We start from the raw sequence: 19,511 nt of genomic DNA on the forward strand, positions 1-19,511 counted from the left end.
TCTCCTTACTTCCTGGTTGCTTGGGGGCAGGCACTCCTCCTTGATTGACAGCTAAGGTGAGTAGCTTTATCATGCTACAACACATTAACTAATGATTTATCAGTGTTTGTTCTGCGTTTACTATTATCACAATATTTAGATATAGAGATAGCCAGGCCTTTAACTAAAGGCCCCGTCACACTAAGCAACATCGCTAGCAACATCGCTGCTAACGAACAACTTTTGTGACGTAGCAGCGATGTTGCTAGTGATGTTGCTGTGTGTGACATCCAGCAACAACCTGGCCCCTGCTGTGAGGTCGTTGGTTGTTGCTGAATGTCCTGGGCCATTTTTTAGTTGTTGCTGTCCCACTGTGAAGCACAGATCGCTGTGTGTGACAGCGAGACAGTAACAACTAAATGTGCAGGCAGCAGGAGCCGGCTTCTGCGGAGGCTGGTAACCACAGTAAGCATCGGGTAACCAAGAAGCCCTGTCCTTGGTTACCCCATATTTACCTTTGTTACCAGCCTCCGCCGCTCTCACTGTCAGTGCCGGCTCCTGCTCTGGGCACACATAGCTGCAGGACACATCGGGTTAATTAACCCGATGTGTGCTGTAGCTAGGAGAGCAGGGAGCCAGCGCTAAGCATTGTGCGCTGCTCCCTGCTCTGTGCACATTTAGTTGCAGCACACATCGGGTAATTAACCCGATGTGTGCTGTAACTAGGAGAGCAAGGAGCCAGCGCTAAGCGGAGTGCGCTGCTCCCTGCTCTCTGCACGTGTAGCTGCGTGCGCTGGTAACCAAGGTAAATATCGGGTTGGTTACCCGATATTTACCTTAGTTACCAAGCGCAGCATCTTCCACGCGGCGCTGCTGGCTGAGGGCTGGTCACTGGTTGCTGGTGAGCTCACCAGCAACTCGTGTAGCAACGCTCCAGCGATCCCTGCCAGGTCAGGTTGCTGGTGGGATCGCTGGAGCGTCACTGTGTGACATCTCACCAGCAACCTCCTAGCAACTTACCAGCGATCCCTATCGTTGTTGGGATCGCTGGTAAGTTGTTTAGTGTGACTGGACCTTTAGAACACAATTCAGGAAAGCGGCAGCCATGATTAGGAGACCTGTTCTGGAAACTACAGGTGGGAAGGACTAGGGGTAAGATGGGAATGTGAATATGCAGGAATGATAATAGCATTGTCAGGAGCTGAGAGAGGAGGGGAGGAAGATAACAGCTCTATAGAAATAAATGGGATGGGTAGAATTGACTGAGGTGTTAGGAGTTAGCGCCTCTCCTGGAATGTAATTACTGGTGGCTGAGCTCCATGGAAACAAGCTGTACCCATTGTAAGATAGAAGTTCTCACAGGACAATGACAGCAGATAAAAAAAATAAGTCAGCTGACAACTTAGATATTTTCATGCCATCTTCTTACTAAAGTAATTTATTAACATGAGGATCCCCTTTAATATTCAGTCCAAACAGCACTTACCACTGACGAGGGACTCCTCTGGATAAACAAATTGGGCAGGTCGGATAAAATGGTGTTTCTTTAGTAAGCTGATTGGTTTAAAACCTATCAACACAAGGCTAGGATCATCAAACCTCTTCAGCTGCTCAGTCTCTTCCTTCTCAAGCACAATCTGCCGATTCCCATAAATCTGACAAAATAAAAAAATGAATGAGCTTATCTGTGTACAAATTAGAGATGAGCAAAATGAGTCTCAGGACCCTGGACCAGCGGATCAGTATTTCGCAGCTGATGGACAAGAGTTCTGCATCCCACCTCCTACGTGACGGCATCCCCATCTCCTCTTTTGATTAGCTGGCCTGATGTGACGTCATCGTTGTGGCATGACACACGTACACAATATCGCACCAAGCCAACTAGTCAAAAGAGCAGCCAGGTATGCCGACACAGAAGGCAGTCCACATCGCTCCCATCCAGCTGACCCCGTCACTGACCAGGGTCCTGGGTATTCACTCATCTCTAGCACTAATCAAGCATCGGGCACGCAGATCAGCCTCAGAGTTGACCACCGCCCTGGATACCTGAGCTTTCTTTGTATCACTGGGAAGCAGGAGAGAACCGGTCTCGCTGTTGAACGTTCTTGTCTTGGTTTTTACAGGCTCATTGCTGTCACGATACAGCCTTACAGGAGCTGGTTTTATAGCTTTTTGGACCATGTTATACACTCCCACGGTAAGATAGAGGTCATCATTCAACTTCAGAGGAATTCTGCATTAAGAAGAACAAGTCATAGGAAGAAAGAATTAAAAACTGAACACATCAAAAGATTTCACAGGTTTCCCTTTAAGATCTGGTAATTTTTTTAAAATACACTGTTGCACTAAGGCTAGGGGCAACTGATGAGGATTTGGTGAGTTTTTTACCTGAGTATTTGTAAGTAGAGAGGAGTGGACCCATTAAAATTCGGTTCGGTGAGCTTCAGCCGGACTTTAGATAAAGTTTGGTTATGGACCCGGACTGGACCTGAAGCCCAATGGAAGTCACTGATTGGGCAGTTTGAGTCTCCACCCACATACAGCCAGCCATAATCAGATCACTTCTGGAGGAGGGTGGGCTTTTTACACATTTTTTTATTTTTTTTGAGTGTATACTACTAAATCTGATCATAGTGCACAAGGCATTCAGAGACCGCAAGCGGCTCGCACTGGGCTGGCACCGAGCGTACCCGAGCACATATATGTTCACGCAAATGGTTAACATACACAAACACCAGAACACGGGACTGGAACACATTATTCATAATATCCATTAGCATAAGGGGATATTTATCATACACTGCAAGACCCTGGGGCCATTGTTAAACGTCCACTTACCCATCAGCATCCCACGATTGCAGTCTGATAGAGAAAACACGCTTTCTGTCAATCGCCTCAAATGCCATGGTTGATATTTGACAGCAGCATATGAGAGGTTAAACTGCTAGGATGGAGCATGCTCCAGTCCCAGTGCGAGCTTATACAGACCACTATGGTACGTACTGTTTGTGCCCGGACCATCCCTGAGACGTATGTATAAATCCTGATGAGGGACCGCACTCCCATCAGGAGGTATGACTACGTACATTTGCAAGAAGGTGTGAAGGATGTAACTGTTGGTCCCCTACCTGCATAAAGATCTCTTCTTATTTTCCTTGGCCCGCACTTTTCTCAGGAGGTCATCCATCTTTCTGGAAGCTTTAAATTGCACACCGAGGTCTTCATCATCATCAATATTCACAATATCACGATAGAATAGAGACACGTCAAAGCCACCTTCTTTTTCAAGATGCATCAGATCCAAGAAAATCCCTGAAAATAACCCAACGTCTGTCAAGTTCAGCCAACAAATCAGTGATGTCTATGGATTTCAGCCTCATAGCCCAGTGCATTAGCCTTGTGTGTATCCCTGATCCACTTTGTCACAAAATATTAAGCACATTTATATAGTTTGCCTATTCATAGGATATGTTATCAATATCAGATTGGTGTCGGAGCGATCCCTGGTACCCCGCTAATCAGCTGTATCCATTGCCAGATGCATGTGATCCACTGCGGAGCGGAACACCATAACTGTGTCTACTGTAGTATAGGGTCTGCAGCTGGATACAAATAAATAGGGGTGGATCTGCCGGACCCCACTGCAGAGATTATACAGATGACTGAGCGGTGCTGTTCTGCTCTGCAACTGATCGCCTGGCACCAAATACATCAAAATATGATCTAGTGGCACAAAATATATTCCTTCTGTATGGAAACACATTCTAGCCATAAGGTACTGTCACACATAACGAGATCGCTAGTGAGATCGCTGCTCAGTCACGGTTTTGGTGAGGGCAGTAGCGATCCCGTTAGCGATCTCGTTATGTGTGACATCTACCAGCGATCAGGCCCCTGCTGTAGGTTCTCTAGTCGTTGCTGAATGGTCCAGGTCATTTTCTTCAAAGGCGACGTCCTGCTGGGCAGGACACATAGATATATCTGACACTGTGTGACAGGGTCACAGTGACTGCTGAGATTGTTATACAGGTCGCTACTGTGACCTGTATTGTTCCTGCATCGCTGGTAAGATCTGACTGTGTGACATCTCACCAGTGACTTACCAGCGACTTACCTGCGATCCCTATCAGGTCGCATCGTTTTCGGGATCGCTGGTAAGTCGTTGTGTGTGACTGGGCCTTTAGTCAGAAAGAGGCTTTATCCTGGCGGTCAATAATCGCACTTTAATCTTCTGTGACTCAATCTTGATAATTGAACTGATCTGAAGAACTGTTATCTATATCTAGTAATGAATGGTCCGAGTCATTGTACTTTACAAATGGAATACTTGCTCCCTGCTGGGCTCATCAGTCAAAAGGACGGAGCGATCTGTCATGATTCCATTATGCAGAACAGCAGTATCTGTTAGGCTATGTGCGCACGTGTGCGTAATTCATGCAGTTACGCTGCACTTTGTAGGGCAGCCTAACTGCATGCGTCCTGCGTCCCCTGCACAGTCTATGAAGATTATGCAGGGGCCGTGCGCACGTGGCGTCTTAGAGCGCAGCGCTTCAGCTGCTGCCCGAATCGCTGCGTTCTAAGAAGTGACATGTCACTTCTTCCGTGAGCTTTGCCGGCAGCCCCTGCTCTGTCTATGGCAGGAGCTGCAGGCAGAGCGCACGTTCTCGCCGGCACCATGCGCTTCAGAACAGAGCTTTTCAGCTGCACTCTGAAGCGCACCTTTTAGGTGTGGTGCAGAGCGCACACGTGCACACATAGCCTTATGCTCTCCTGCAGAGCCGGTATATGTTGCTTATGGTGCAGAGCGTTTTGCAGGATGAATGCTCTGCTGATTGTTTCACAGCCCTGGGCTTCACACTGCTCCTGGGAGGTGCTCTCACAGATGCTTCTCGTTTAATGTGATTGCTCTGCTCCATTAGAGAGCATGTTAGCTCAGGACACCGTGAGTCGTACTTTCTGGTTACAGTCGTGCTGTTGGCTCACATGGTGCTCAGTGCTCAGATCTTGGTCTCTCGACTCCGGACTGCTGTTTACCCATCTCTGCCTGTCCTCCCCCCTGTTTCTGTTGTGACTTCCTGGCTTCTGACCTTGGACTTCCTCCTGACCACATCCCCGCCTGCTCCCTGTAGTCTATACGTACTCTCCAGGAACCCTGACCTTCGGCTTGTATCTTGACCTCGTCTCTGTCTGCCCTCCATGTACTGTTGTGTCCTCCTGGTTTGATCTTGGCCTGTGTGACTACCTCTACGTTTACTGAATTGTCTAGCGCCACCTTGTGACAGTCATCACACTATCAGTGTTAATGGTCTGTATGGCATCCGTTTTATTTCTCGTACCCATTGACTTGCATCGGCGAGTCTCATCCGATTAACACATCTACTCACAGCAGGCAAGTAAAAAAAATAGCAGATCAGCTCTGCCTTATTGACTAACATTGGTCAGAAGGCAATGTGAGGTTTTCTTCCATTGCACTGGTATAATATATGTCCTCATGTGAGCGAGACCTAATGCTGAATATTTTGCCACAAAAACGATGTATCCATCTTCCCAACTTCTCCTGCTCTATAGCATGCTCTACATTATATATCATTTTCAAACTTACACTTGCAAGTGTTTGTTGTTTTTTTTGTATATTAAAGGCTGTTAAAAAATATAGCTGTCCCCTTTCACCAATCTTCTGCCAGCAGGCTCAGCCACGGCCATTGCCAAAAGTGTTGGCACCCTTGAAAATGTTCTAGAAAATGAAGTATTTATCCCAGAAAATGATGGCAATTACACATATTTTGTTATACACGTTTATTTCCTTTGTGTGTTTTTGAACTATACAAAAAAGAGAAAAAGGCAAATTAGAGATCATGTCACATAAAACCCCTAAAATGGACTAGTCAAAATTGTTGGCACCTTCAACTTAATATTTGGTTGCACGCCCTTTGCAATAAATATCTGCAATCGCTTCCTATAACCATCCACAAGCTTATTACTCATCTCACCTGGAATCTCGGACTCTTCTTTTGTAAACTGCTCCAGGTCTCATATTTGAAGGAGTCTTCTCCCAACAGCACTTTTAAGATGTGTGAATGGGATTTAGATCCGGACTCATTGCTGCCACTTCAGAACTCTCCAGTGATTTGTTTCCATCCATTTCTGGGGGTGTCTTGAAGTGTTTGAGGTCATTGTCCTGCTGGAAGACCCATGATGCAAACCCGGATTTCTGACACTGGGCACTACATTGTGACCCAAAAGCCTTTTATAAATCTTCAGATTTCATGATGCCTTGCACACAGTCAACCCACCCAGTGCCAGAGGCAGCAAAACAAACCCAAAACATCTCTGCGCCACCAGCATATTTGACTGTAGGTACTGTGTTCTTTTCTTTGTATGCTTCATTCTGTTTTTGGTAAACAGTAGAATTATGTGCTTTACCAAAAAGCTCTATCTTGATCTCATCCGTCCATAAGACACTTTCCCAGAAAGATTTTGGCTTACTCTCGTACATTTTGGCAAATTGAAGTCCAGCTTTTTTATGTCTCTGTGTCAGCAGTGTGGTCCTGCTGAGTCTCCTGCCATAGTGCTTCATTTCATTGCATTCAAATGTGCACAGATAATTCACGCTGACAATGATGCACTCTGAGCCTGCAGGACAGCTTCAATTTTTTTGGAACTTAATTGGGGCTGGTTATCCATCATCTGGACTATCCTGCATTGCAACTCTTCAATTTTTATCTGCTGTCCCCATCCAGGGAGATTAGCTACAGTATGATGGGATGTAAAGATCTTAATTATGTTGCGCACTGTGGACAAAGGAACATCAAGATCTCTGGAGATGGACTTGTACCCCTTGAGATGGATGATATTTTTCAACAATTTTGGTTCTCAAGTCCCTAGATAGTGCTCTCCTCCTCTTTCTGTTCTCCATGTTATGTATGGCATACCCAGACACACAATGCAAAGACTGAGTCAACGTCTCCCCTTTTTATCTGGTTTCAGGTGTGATTTTCATATTGCCCACAGCTGTTACTTGCCACAGGTGAGTTTGAATGAGCATCACATGCTTGAAGCAAAATTGTATACCCACAATTTTAGAAAGGTGCCAACAATTTTGCCCCATTTTGGGGGTTTGTGTAACATTATGTCCAATTAGTCTTTTTGTTCCAATACAAAAAAAGATAAGTATGATAAAACACGTGAAATTGCAATAATTTTCTTGGAAAAATACTAAATTGTGTGGAACAAGTTCAATGGTGCAAACACTTTCAACCATGACTGCATATGTAAGAAAAAATGAAATAAGCTGTACTTCCCCTACCAAGATATATCACTATCTCCCCACCACTGCACCAGTGTTGTTTGCCTGCAGCGGTTATATCAAGTCGAGCCTATTACTGTCACTCAAATTGGTGCATGTCTCCGTTTTAATACACCAGCAGATATACAGCAGTAATGGATGAGGGTTTTCATTCCATGTAAAAGAAAAACCTTTATAATTGTATGTACACTTTAAACCAACAAAATGCCTAGCCATTACTTACTCAGCGCAGAGAGGTCATTTGCCTTGGTAACTGCCTGTGTGATTTTGGCGGACTCATTGGCATGTGGATTGTCTTCGTTCGTGAACAACATTATACGCTTGTGACTCAATTTTAGCTTTACGTTGCTGAAGAGGTTTGAGCATAGCCAGAGAGCCTCCCCCAGGGAGAAGTCCGATGAATGCCCAATGGTGTCAGAGAAGTAGGCCCTTCCTTTCTCCTCTCGGTATTTATCCAGGTCCAGAACCCGCCTTGCACCTATATACACACACATCAGTGAACAATGGGCCAGAGTGAACAATGGGCCAGAGGCAAGTAAAAAGAAAGCATGTACACGTACAAAGCATTGCACCATATGTTGTACCATTATTAACGCCTGCAGAAAACATATATGCCTGAAAATGGAGCAAGACAGAGCACACACTGACTCCATATGCTCCATTATAGTCAATGGCCGCGTCGGTGTATGCGCCCAAAACACGTTTTTCAGGTGGGGGGGAGGGGGATTCGAACGGATGCCCCGACAGGACCAGTGAACGTAGCTGAAAACGCAATGAAAGTGCCCTATCTTAGCTGGTACTGTATTATGCTGCACTTCTTCCGCACACGAAGAAAATCTGCATCAAATTTGCAACGTGTGCATCCAGCCTTAGGCCTCAGTTCCACTAGCGTATAGCTTCCGATGCAATATGCTAATGACCCTCTGCTGCGAGTGTGAGTCAAGGGTTATGTGATCTTGAGATCGGGTCACAGATGCGGAAAAGAGGGGGGAGCACTTTATTCCCATCTCTTCCCCGGCCTGTCTCTGAATATATCGCACTGCGGTCGGATGACATGTGAGTGCAGTGTGATGTTTCACACACTCCCATAGACTTGTATAGGGGGGTGTGAGCTGAGACTCGCAGCCAAACACAGCATGCTGCAATTCATTGCTCAGGCCGATATGGCATGAGAAATCAATCGCAGATGGACACTGCCCCATAGTTTTGCACTGGTGCGAGTGCAGTCAAATGTTTTATCGGATTGCACTCATCCGTGCAAAACGCAAGTGGAACCAAGGTAATGTCTGGCATCAAATGCAGTTTGTTAAAAAAAAAAAAAAAATAATGGCGCTGTACTCAACCTCACGATATCTGGCATTGGGTGCTGCACAGCGCGGCAGTCAGGGGTCAGCGACACTGCAATTGTAGATGTAATGCCGCCTTCAGGGCTTTTGAGCTCACCAATTGGCTGCTACAGTGGAGATGTGATGTCAGTGTCGTAGCAAATGACAGACATTGGGAGCATTGGTGGAGACTCAGCAGTGGACCCGAGGAAGGTGAGTACAGCATGGTTTATTATTTTTTAACAAAGTGCAGCCAAGACCAAGTATTGCCTGAAGGGGGGAAAACCACTAAGTATCAAACTAAAGAGATAATCAATGACAAAAAGCATCAAGTCAGAATCAAGATTAAAGGAAAAGAAATAACCTCAGATCTGCTTTTTGTTTAACCATATTCATTTTTACACTAAACCGTTTACCTGGTGTATCCAAATCATGAAGAACATAGATGTGTTTGAAAGAATCCGAGCTCTTGCTTTCCCTGGTACCAAAGAACACCACGGCCAGGAGATCGCGGTCACTGCTGATGATCTTGCTGGTGTAGACACTTCGGATGCACTAAAAAAAAAAACAAAAATAAGTCAAAAGACAAAAACCATGATTAACAGGAAAGGTGGCAAATAAAGAGGATAGCGACCCGGCTGCAGGCTAAACCAACCTCTCCGGCCAGCAGATAATACAGGTATACGCTCTATATAGGTAGAAACAGTCAAAAAGGAGCATCCATCAGTAATAAGAGCCCTGGCCCTGCTGCCTATAAGGAGCGCTGTAGGGATCAGTAGGAACACGCAGCACCAAGGTCTCCCCAGTCTATGCAATCTACGGATCACTGTATTCGGCACAGAAATATCCCCACTGCGACCATGTCACCTACTGATACAAAAGGGAGAACAACATGTGCCATATACAGGGATCAACCAAAAATCAATATTGTTATTAGCAAAATGAAAAAAACAAGCAAGGAATAAATCTTAAAATCGTTTAAAAAAAGGCTAAAAAAGTACACCCCACACAGGACCCTCATAATAAAGTGCCCACAACCTGCCAAAAGCCAACAACAATCAGAAGTAAAAGATGAAAGGATGGAGGAAATGGAGGGTGGGATGCATCCCCATGCGTTTTGCCACCGGATGTGGCTTTCTCAAGGGCTATAGAGCAAATAAGCAGGATCCCTAAGGCTTGTGGATTCTATAAAGCATGTCAAATAATGTGGAAATTGCTTACCAGCTGAAGAGGATTACAATACTTAAGGACGCTGGATGTGGTCACTATCCACGGGTCCAGAGTTACGACCCGGAAGCAAAAGGCACAAGATGCCAGCAGCCCATGCGCACAGGCAGGGTTAATTCCCAGCGCATGCACATTGCAAGGCTCAGAATGCAGGAACCACACTAAGGATCTGGAAGTGCAGTGGATCAGCATCAACGTCCGTTCCCAGTGCACGGGCATTGCCATAATGCAAGACCATAGGGCACAAAATCCAGTCTCAGGATCTAAGAGTGCAATGGCACAGAGACCTGGCAGACTATGCGCGTGCGTGAAATACAGTAATAGCGCACGCGCAACACTGCTGTATAAGAGCCCGGCGGCCTAGAAAATAGTACGCATGCATCAAAGCGGCTCCCGAATAGTACAAACCCCTACCGGCAGATGGAACAGTTCTAAAACCAATACAATAACTTACCTGTAGAGCGATATCAAACGGTGGTACGCCGCCATCAGTTGCAGACGAGCTCTTAAACATTTGTTTAGATGCATCAACGAGAAAGATCAGACTATCCCGTCCTCCGAAGCGATTCTCTATTCAGGTGTAGAAAAAAAAGATAGAAAAATGTAGCATTTTACACAGAAGTACACTGACTGGACACAAAAAAAGAGCACAAATATTGGGCTAAAAACTAAAAGTAAAACACAGAAATGCACCAGGATTTTCCCATATAAGCTGCGGCCACCACCAGTGATCCCTTATATACAGGATTCTAGAACGCTGTGTATAAGAGCCCAGGCCGCTGTGTATAATGTAAAAAAGCTTTCATTATACTCACCTGTGAGCCGGTAGGGTCCAATGGGTGTCACTGATCTTGGTCTGGCGCCTTCTTTCTTTCTTCCATCACCGTCATCCTTCCCTGCTCCGTGTGAATGACACGTCCTTCATCATCCACAGAGAGGCTGCCATTGCACTCCTGCACGCTTCTCTGTACCCTGCCGTGAGCAGCACAAAGTGAGCGAGGCGAGCGGACAGGTCAGAGAACGCCTGTGCACTACAATGTTTTAATGTGCCCTTAATAGGGCAGAGAGAAGTGCGCATGCGCAGGAGCGCAATGGAGACCTCTGTGTGAATGACATAGGATAAGTCATCCACACAGAGCTGGGAAGTAGGACGACAACTGCACAGGATGGAGGAGATTCTGGATCAGATAGCAGCAACGCGCATCAGACTGGACTGCCCCGCAGGCGAGTATAATAAAGGTGGCCCCGTGGAAGCGCCGTGTGTGGACGCGAAACGGCCGTTGTCTAGTGTGTTCTGTGTTGTCCCCTCCCCGTTCACCTTCACATGTAATCTGATGCAGGTATAAATTCTTTGTGGTACAGCAACACCGGTGAGTGCCTTTCGTCCTATGGATTATATAATAAAGGTGTTTTTTATGTTATACTGAGCGGCCTGGGCTCTTATATACAGTATTCTAGAACGCTGGCCGCAGGTTGTAAGGGAAAAACATGGTGACAGGTTCCCTTTAAACAGTTGTCCTGCGTATTCAACACACATTTAACTATGGCCTCTTACCACTTGCGTCTGCTTCCCCATCTTCCCGATCTTCATCCTCATCACCCTCTTCTTTAACGTAATAGGATCCCCAATTAGCCATTACTTCAGGTTGCTGCAGAGAATGAGCATGTAGCATTACTGGGAATGTGGCCTTTACATTCAGTCACACAAGGGCAATGTCTAATTACCAGTATGGCTTCATTCACACTACAGGATGTTGTAAGCCCGATCCAGGAACGGGTAAAAATTCAGAAGAGGGTTTTATCTTTGGCTTTTTTTTCCCTTTTCTACACTAATGTTCTTGTGTTTGACTTTCAAATTAACCAAAATGCTCCCTTAGTCCTTGTGCGCACGCTGCGGATTTTGCCGCGGATTTGCTGGAGTTTAATTAAGTGGTGGAAAAAAAATCAATCAGAATTTTGAAAAAATATTGATTTTTGCTTTTATTGCGATCTTTCCAGAGATTGAGCTGTTGGCATTCTGAGCCAAAGTTTTTATTAATCCCATTTCTGGTGTAGATATTATGATTTCATCACCTGTTATTATATTTTCTTAACTGTTGCATCAGCCAAAAAATGGAATTCTGGTGTTGTTATTTTTTTCTTCAATATTACAGATTCAATTATTTTGGATTTTTATAGATTGGACTTTTATGGACAAAGCAATACCAAATATGTTTAGTTTTTTCTTAAATGAGGGAAAAGGGTGATGATTTAAACTTTTATAGATATTTTTTCCATATTCTTTTTAAAATATATATTTTATTTAGTAGCCCGCATAGGTGATTTAAACCTGTGATCATCTGATCCCTTGTATTATATACAGCAGTGCTACAGTGTTTGCTCTAGATAGCAAAAAAAGAGAATTTTGTTTACTTACCGTAAATTCTTTTTCTTATAGTTCTGTATTGGGAGACCCAGACATTGGGTGTATAATTTCTGCCTCCGGAGGACACACAAAGTACTACACTTAAAAGTGTAGCTCCTCCCTCTGAGCTTATACACCTCCTGGAGAACCAGATCTAGCCAGTTTAGTGCAAAAGCTGAAGGAGAATAGCCACCCACAAGTAAAAACAGAGCAAGAACCGGAACAACCGGAGACTCTGTCCACGACAACAGCCGGTGATAACACGCGGAACAAGAAATTGCCAACAGGCAACAGGGAGGGTGCTGGGTCTCCCAATACGGAACTATAAGAAAAAGAATTTACGGTAAGTAAACAAAATTCTCTTTTTCTTTATCGTTCCTATGGGAGACCCAGACCATGGGACGTCTCAAAGCAGTCCATGGGTGGGAATAAACAGAAAAACTAAGAAGTAGGCAGAACCTAACTTCACAAATGGGCGACAGCCGCCTGAAGGATGCGTCTGCCCAAGCTCGCATCTGCCGAAGCATGAGCATGCACTTGGTAGTGCTTTGAAAAGGTATGCAGGCTAGTCCAAGTGGCAGCCTGACAGACTTGTTGAGCCGTAGCCTGGGGCCTGAAAGCCCAAGAGGCACCGACAGCTCTGGTCGAGTGTGCCTTGATCCCCGGCGGGGGAGGCACCTGAGAACACTGGTAGGCGTCCGAAATGGTCGACCTAATCTAACGGGCCCTTGCGCCGACCTGTGGTTAGCACAAAAAGAGAAGTGCACCGCCTAAGAGCAGCGGTGCGAGACACATAGATCCGGAGAGCACGCACCAGATCCAGAGTATGCAACGCTTTTTCAAAGCGATGAACAGGAGCCGGACAAAAGGAAGGTAGGGTAATGTCCTGGTTAAGGTGGAAAGGAGAGACCACCTTAGGAAGAAAGTCCGGAGTCGGACGGAGAACCACCTTGTCTTGATGAAAAAACAAAAAAGGTGACTCCGAAGAGAGCGCAGCCAAATCGGAGACTCTCCTGAGGGAAGTTATGGCCACTAGAAAGACCACTCTCTGTGAAAGACGAAACAAAGAAACCTCCCTAAGAGGCTCAAAGGGGGGTTTCTGCAAAACCGTGAGAACCAAATTGAGGTCCCAGGGATCCAAGGGCCGCCGGTAAGGCGGAATGATGTGAGACGCGCCCTGCATGAAGGTGCGGACCTGAGCCAGCCGGGCGAGACGCCGCTGGAACAGCACAGACAGAGCTGAGACTTGTCCCCTTGAGAGAGTTGAGGGACAGTCCTAGCTGCAGACCGGACTGTAGAAAGGACAGAAGGGTCGGCAAGGAAAATGGCCAAGGAGGATGGCCGGAAGAGCGACACCAGGACAAGAAAATTTTCCAAGTCCTGTGATAGATCTTGGCGGAGGAAGACTTACGGGCCCGAGTCATAGTGGAGATGACTTCAGGAGGGATACCAGAAGCCGTCATGATCCAGGACTCAAGAGCCACGCCGTCAATCTGAGCGCTGCAGAATTCAGGCGGAAAAACGGACCTTGTGAGAGAAGGTCTGGACGGTCCGGAAGATGCCACGGCACCTCTACGGACAGATGGAGCAGGTCTGGATACCAAGCTCGCCTGAGCCAGTCCGGAGCAATGAGGATGATCGATGGCCCTCCATTCTGATCTTGCGCAGGACTCTGGGCAAGAGAGCTAGAGGGGGAAACACGTAGGATAGACGAAACTGGGACCAGTCTTGAACCAGAGCGTCCGCGGCGAATGCCTGAGGATCGTGGGAGCGAGCCACGTAAACGGGAACTTTGTTGTTGTGACGGGATGCCATTAGGTCCACGTCCGGAGTGCCCCATTTGCAGCAGATTGACTGAAAAACTGCCGGGTGCAGGGACCACGGTTTGACGGCTGAGATAATCTGCCTCCCAGTTTTCCACGCCTGGAATGTGGACTGCGGATATGGTGGACCTGGAGTCCTCCGCCCATTGAAGGATGCGTTGTACCTCCAACATTGCCAGGCGGCTGCGTGTCCCGCCTTGGTGATTGATGTAGGCAACCGCTGTCGCGTTGTCTGACTGGACTCGGATGTGCCTGCCCGCCAGCAGATGGTGAAAAGCTAGGAGAGCCAGAAGCACGGCTCTGGTTTCCAGCACATTGATCGAAAGGGCTGACTCGGACGGAGTCCAAGTGCCCTGCGCTCGGTGGTGGAGACATACCGCTCCCCAGCCGGATAGACTGGCATCCATGGTGAGGATCACCCACGACGGGGCCAGAAAGGAGCGCCCCTGAGACAGAGAGAGGGGCCGAAGCCACCACTGAAGAGAGCTCCTGGTCTGTGGCGACAGAGCCACTTACCTGTGCAAGGAGGAAGGCCGCTTGTCCCAACAGCGGAGAATGTCCAGCTGCAGGGGACGCAGATGGAACTGGGCAAAGGGAACAGCCTCCATTGACGCCACCATCTGACCCAGCACCTGCATCAGGCGCCTGAGGGAATAACGGCGGGGCCTCAGCAGAGAGCGCACCGCCAGTTGGAGGGACTGCTGTTTGACTAAGGGCAACTTCACAAGTGCCGGCAGTGTCTCGAACTGCATCCCTAGGTACGTGAGACTCTGGGTCGGAGTCAGAGTGGATTTGGGAAGATTGACAAGCCACCCGAATTGGGCTAGAGTGGCGAGAGTGAGCGAGACACTCCGCTGACAGTCCACGCTGGATGAAGCCTTGACTAGAAGGTCGTCCAGGTAAGGGATCACTGCCAACCCCTGTAGGTGCAGGACCGCAATCACTGCTGCCATGATCTTGGTGAATACCCGAGGAGCTGTGGCCAACCCGAAGGGGAGAGCCACGAATTGGAAATGTTCCTCTCCGATTGCAGAACGTAGCCAACGCTGGTGTGAAACTGCAATTGGCACATGCAGATAGGCATCTCTGATGTCGATGGATGCCAGGAAATCCCCTTGGGTCATTGAGGCAATGACTGATCGCAGAGACCCCATGCGAAAATGCCGCACCTGAACATGCTTGTTGAGAAGCTTGAGATCCAGGATGGGCCGGAAGGAACCGTCCTTTTTGGGGACTAGGAAGAGATTTGAGTAGAAACCTCTGAACCGTTCCCGGGCGGGAACCGGTACAATTACTCCGTTGGCCTGCAAGGATGTCACGGCCTGAGAGAAGGCAGCGGCCTTGGAGCAGGGGGGAGTTGACAGAAAAAATCTGTTTGGCGGGCTGGAAGAGAATTCTATCCTGTAGCCGTGGGAGATGATATCCTTCACCCATTGATCGGAGACGTGTTGAAACCACGCGTCGCCAAAGTGGGAGAGCCTGCCACCGACTAAGGACGTAGCTGGCGCGGACAGATAGTCACGAGGAGGCTGCCTTGGCGGCAGCACCTCCTGCGGTCTTTTGTGGACGCGCTTTTGGGCGCCAGTTGGATTTCTGGTCCTTGGCTGAGTTAGTGGACGAGGCCGAGGGCTTAGAGGACGACCAGTTGGAGGAACGAAAGGAACGAAACCTCGACTGATTCCTGCCCTGGACAGGTTTCCTGGTTTTGGTTTGTGGCATGGAAGTACTCTTCCCGCCAGTAGCTTCCTTAATAATTTCATCCAGCTGTTCACCGAACAGCCGGGACCCAGCAAAAGGGAGTCCAGCAAGGTACTTCTTTGAAGAAGCATCTGCCTTCCACTCTCGAAGTCACAAGATCCTGCGGATAGCGAGGGAATTAGCCGAAGCCACCGCAGTGCGGTGAGAAGCCTCCAGCATGGCAGACATGGCATAGGATGAAAAAGCTGAAGCTTGGGAAGTTAAGGTAACCATTTCGGGCATAGATTCCCTGGCGAGGGAATGCATCCCCTCTAGAGAAGCAGAGATGGCTTTGAGAGCCCACACTGCTGCAAAAGTCGTGGAGAACGAGGCCCCCGCCGCTTCATATACGGATTTGGCCAGAAGGTCAATCTGGCGGTCAGTGGAATCCTTAAGAGAGGTGCCATCAGCCACCGATACAACGGTCTGGGCTGAGAGTCTAGACACCGGGGGGTCTACCTTTGGGGAATGAGCCCACTCCTTGACCACCTCAGGTGGAAAGGGAAAGCGGTCATCAGAACCACGCTTTGGGAAGCGTTTGTCAGGACAGGCCCTAGGCTTGGTCACAGCGGCCTGAAAACTGGAGTGGTTAAAGAACACACTCTTTACTCTCTTAGGCGAGGTAAACTGGTGCTTTTCTGCCAGAGAGGGTTGCTCCTCTGATACTGGCGGATTGAGATCCAGTACAGAATTAATGGACGCAATCAAATCACTAACGGGTCATTCCGTGTCAAGTGGACCAGTTTTAAAAATCGTCCCCACTCGACGTTCTCCAATTTTGCTGAAAATTTATAAAGATGTACATGTATGTTTGAAAAGAGGCTCTGTACATTTTTAGGGCCAGATCTCAAATATATTGGGCACTGTTGACCTTTCACTGGAGGGTCCACCAAGCCTGCAGCTTCAGCTAAGAGGATTTTGCAAACTTTGGCACATAGCCATTAGAGTTCTATACTGGCTATGATGCTGAAATTTGGCATACTAGCTCAACTTTTGCTGCTAAACGCGATAAAATTATTACCGGCTATGACAAAACAATATTTCGGCCGCAATTTTGTGTCAAAGTAGCTTGCAAAACGCCTCGCATAAAATTTATGCCAAACTTTGCCCATATATAACTCAAGACCAAAAACCAATAGGAACTGGTGCTTTACCCTGTACACCAAACATCTTCATGACTTTGCATTGCTGCAATATCACGGTCAAAGCATATGTATTTGTGGAAATATTCACACCCACATATGATGAAAAACTTAAAAAAAACGAATTTTACCTATTTTTAGGTCAAATTTCCCAAAAAGGGTACCCCTAAAATTTATTAATTCTGTTATCATTTGAAAGAGCACATTTTTCTCTACAAGGATCATTGGGGGTTTTTTTGGAGTCTCTCCATTTAAGAAAAGAAAAATGCCACTGAACATGGTGTTATGTATGCACGTAATGCATTGATTTTGCGTTTGATTTTCAGATTCTTATCACATGTTACAGAGTTGTATTGTTGCTAGCAATGTCTATTATAATCAAAAACCTATAAACCTATTGACTATTGTTACATTTTAATGCATATATTATTTATTTTTTAGTGATGGAGAATGAAATTGATGACAAAAAGATTTGCATTTCAAGGGTGTCAAATGACCCTTCATCTTTCATTGCCCATGTAGATGGATCTGTCAGATCAGAAATGCCTTTTGTGCCAATTGCAAACTTCCAGCCAGGGCAATACATTGCCTGCATTTACGATAGGAACTGGTGGATTGGAAATATTTCTGAAATTTCAGTCGACGACCATGATGCATTAATACATTTTATGCATCCTCATGGAGCAGCTAGCTTCTGTCACTGGCCTGTGAGAAATGATACATGCTGGATTCCCGAGCAGTCGATCATTGCAATAATTCCAGCACCAGCTGCAACAGCAATGGGCCGACAATACAGCTTCTCTGAACCCATTATGTTGCAAATTCAGCAACAATTCCAGACCACTTACTTAGACTGAACATTATTAGGTAAAATTCGGTTTTTTTAAGTTTGTCATCATATGTGGGTGTGAATATTTCCACAAATACATATGCTTTGACCGTGATATTGCAGCAATGCAAAGTCATGAAGATGTTTGTTGTACAGGGTAAAGCACCAGTTCCTATTGGTTTTTGGTCTTGAGTTATATATGGGCAAAGTTTGGCATAAATTTTATGCGAGGCGTTTTGCAAGCTGCTTTGACACAAAATTGCGGCCGAAATATCGTTTTGTCATAGCCGGTAATAATTTTATCGCGTTTAGCAGCAAAAGTTGAGCTAGTATGCCAAATTTCAGCATCATAGCCATTAGAGTTCGATACTGGCTATGTGCCAAAGTTTGCAAAATCCTCTTAGCTGAAGCCGCAGCCTTGGGGGGGGCCTCCAGTGAAAGGTCAACAGTGCCCAATATATTTGAGATCTGGCCCTAAAAATTTACAGAACCTCTTTTCAAACATACATGTACATCCTTATAAATTTTCAGCAAAATCGGAGAACATCAAGTGGGGACCACTGGTCCACTTGACACGGAATGACCCTAACATCTGAGTCACTTTCGGACAGATCAATGGGGTACATGGAGTTAACCTCCGAGCCCCCCGTAAAGACATCCTCCTCGTCCTGCGAGTCAGCTCCTGAATCAGAGCCGCGGGACGAGGAAGGAGGGGGAACCCTGCGTCTCTTCTTAGAAGGACGGGGTCTGGGACCAGATGATGAATCCTCTGTGAGCTCCGGTCCTGAGAGAGCCCTAGCAGCAGAGGCACCCTGTGAAAGGGGCTGATGCATGTTCAGCAAAGTCCGGGACAGCTGTCCCATGGAGTCGGCAAAAGACTGGGAGATAGACCTAGAAAAGGATTCTACCCAAGCCGGGGGTTCAGCCACAGGAGCAGGAGCAGCCTGAGAGACCCCTGGGGGTGAGACTCCAGGCTGAGGCACCGCCAGGTTAGAGCAGGCATCACAATGTGGGAATATGCTCGGTTCAGGCAGCAGGAGCTTACATGCAGTGCATACTGAATACAGCTTTGGAGCCTTGCTCCTCGTGTGAGACATGCTGCTGGAGTGGGGGCTCTGCAAGAGAATGAACCCCAGAGAGTATAATCAGAGGTCCACAACCGGAGACCGGTTGTGGCTTACCAGACCGCTGGAGTGGTGTTGTGTGCCCTCCAGATCCCGAAGCCCGGACCCCCAAGCACAGCAACTCAGCAGAGATGCTGCAGACCAGCACTGCAATGCAGAGAGAACGCTGAGAAAATGGCCGCCGGAGCGAAGAGAGGGGGCGGGACTTGCTTGAGGAGCGGGATCTGGAGGGCCATAGAGACCTACAGGGGAGGGGACATACACTGCAGTGAGGAGTGTCCCTCCCCTGTGCAGAACGGCCGCCGGGCGGAGCCGAGCCTGTCCCTCTGCATGACTGACATGCGAGGGCAGTGAAACCGAAACTAGGCCTCCGGCGAAGCCGGGGCCTAAATTTGAGCGGCGCGGCCGGCGTGCAGGCACCATCGGCGCGGTTCTCAGGCGACAGCCAGAGAACCCGCCGGAAATGTCATAAAACACAATCAGCACACTCTCCCACAACAATAAAGTACAGGGACCCCCAATATATAAACGTCTCAGGTACTTAGCTTGCTGAGACGCAGGGTTCCAAGTCCCTGGGGATGAGTGCTCCGGTCCAGCAGGGTCCTGAAGGGCTGC

The 19,511-nt window shown here is 47.3% G+C and overlaps 1 protein-coding gene across 3 annotated transcripts in view; it reads right to left on the reverse strand.

Moving 5' to 3' along the window:
* The window catches only part of XRCC6 (X-ray repair cross complementing 6), an 84,622-nt gene that overhangs the window by 55,826 nt on the left and 9,285 nt on the right, over positions 1-19,511 (reverse strand). For all 3 annotated transcript variants that reach the window (XM_075321865.1, XM_075321864.1, XM_075321866.1), the window contains exons 2-8: positions 11,393-11,486; positions 10,292-10,407; positions 9,027-9,165; positions 7,509-7,763; positions 3,108-3,291; positions 2,026-2,212; positions 1,466-1,634 (exon numbers count right to left, since the gene is read on the reverse strand). In XM_075321865.1, the coding sequence (XP_075177980.1) occupies positions 1,466-1,634; positions 2,026-2,212; positions 3,108-3,291; positions 7,509-7,763; positions 9,027-9,165; positions 10,292-10,407; positions 11,393-11,474 (1,132 nt within the window). In that variant the 5' untranslated portion in view covers positions 11,475-11,486. The remainder of the gene's footprint in view (positions 1-1,465; positions 1,635-2,025; positions 2,213-3,107; positions 3,292-7,508; positions 7,764-9,026; positions 9,166-10,291; positions 10,408-11,392; positions 11,487-19,511) is intronic.

The sequence above is a fragment of the Anomaloglossus baeobatrachus genome, chromosome 8 (genome assembly GCF_048569485.1).
Source record: "Anomaloglossus baeobatrachus isolate aAnoBae1 chromosome 8, aAnoBae1.hap1, whole genome shotgun sequence".
NCBI lineage: Eukaryota > Metazoa > Chordata > Amphibia > Anura > Aromobatidae > Anomaloglossus > Anomaloglossus baeobatrachus.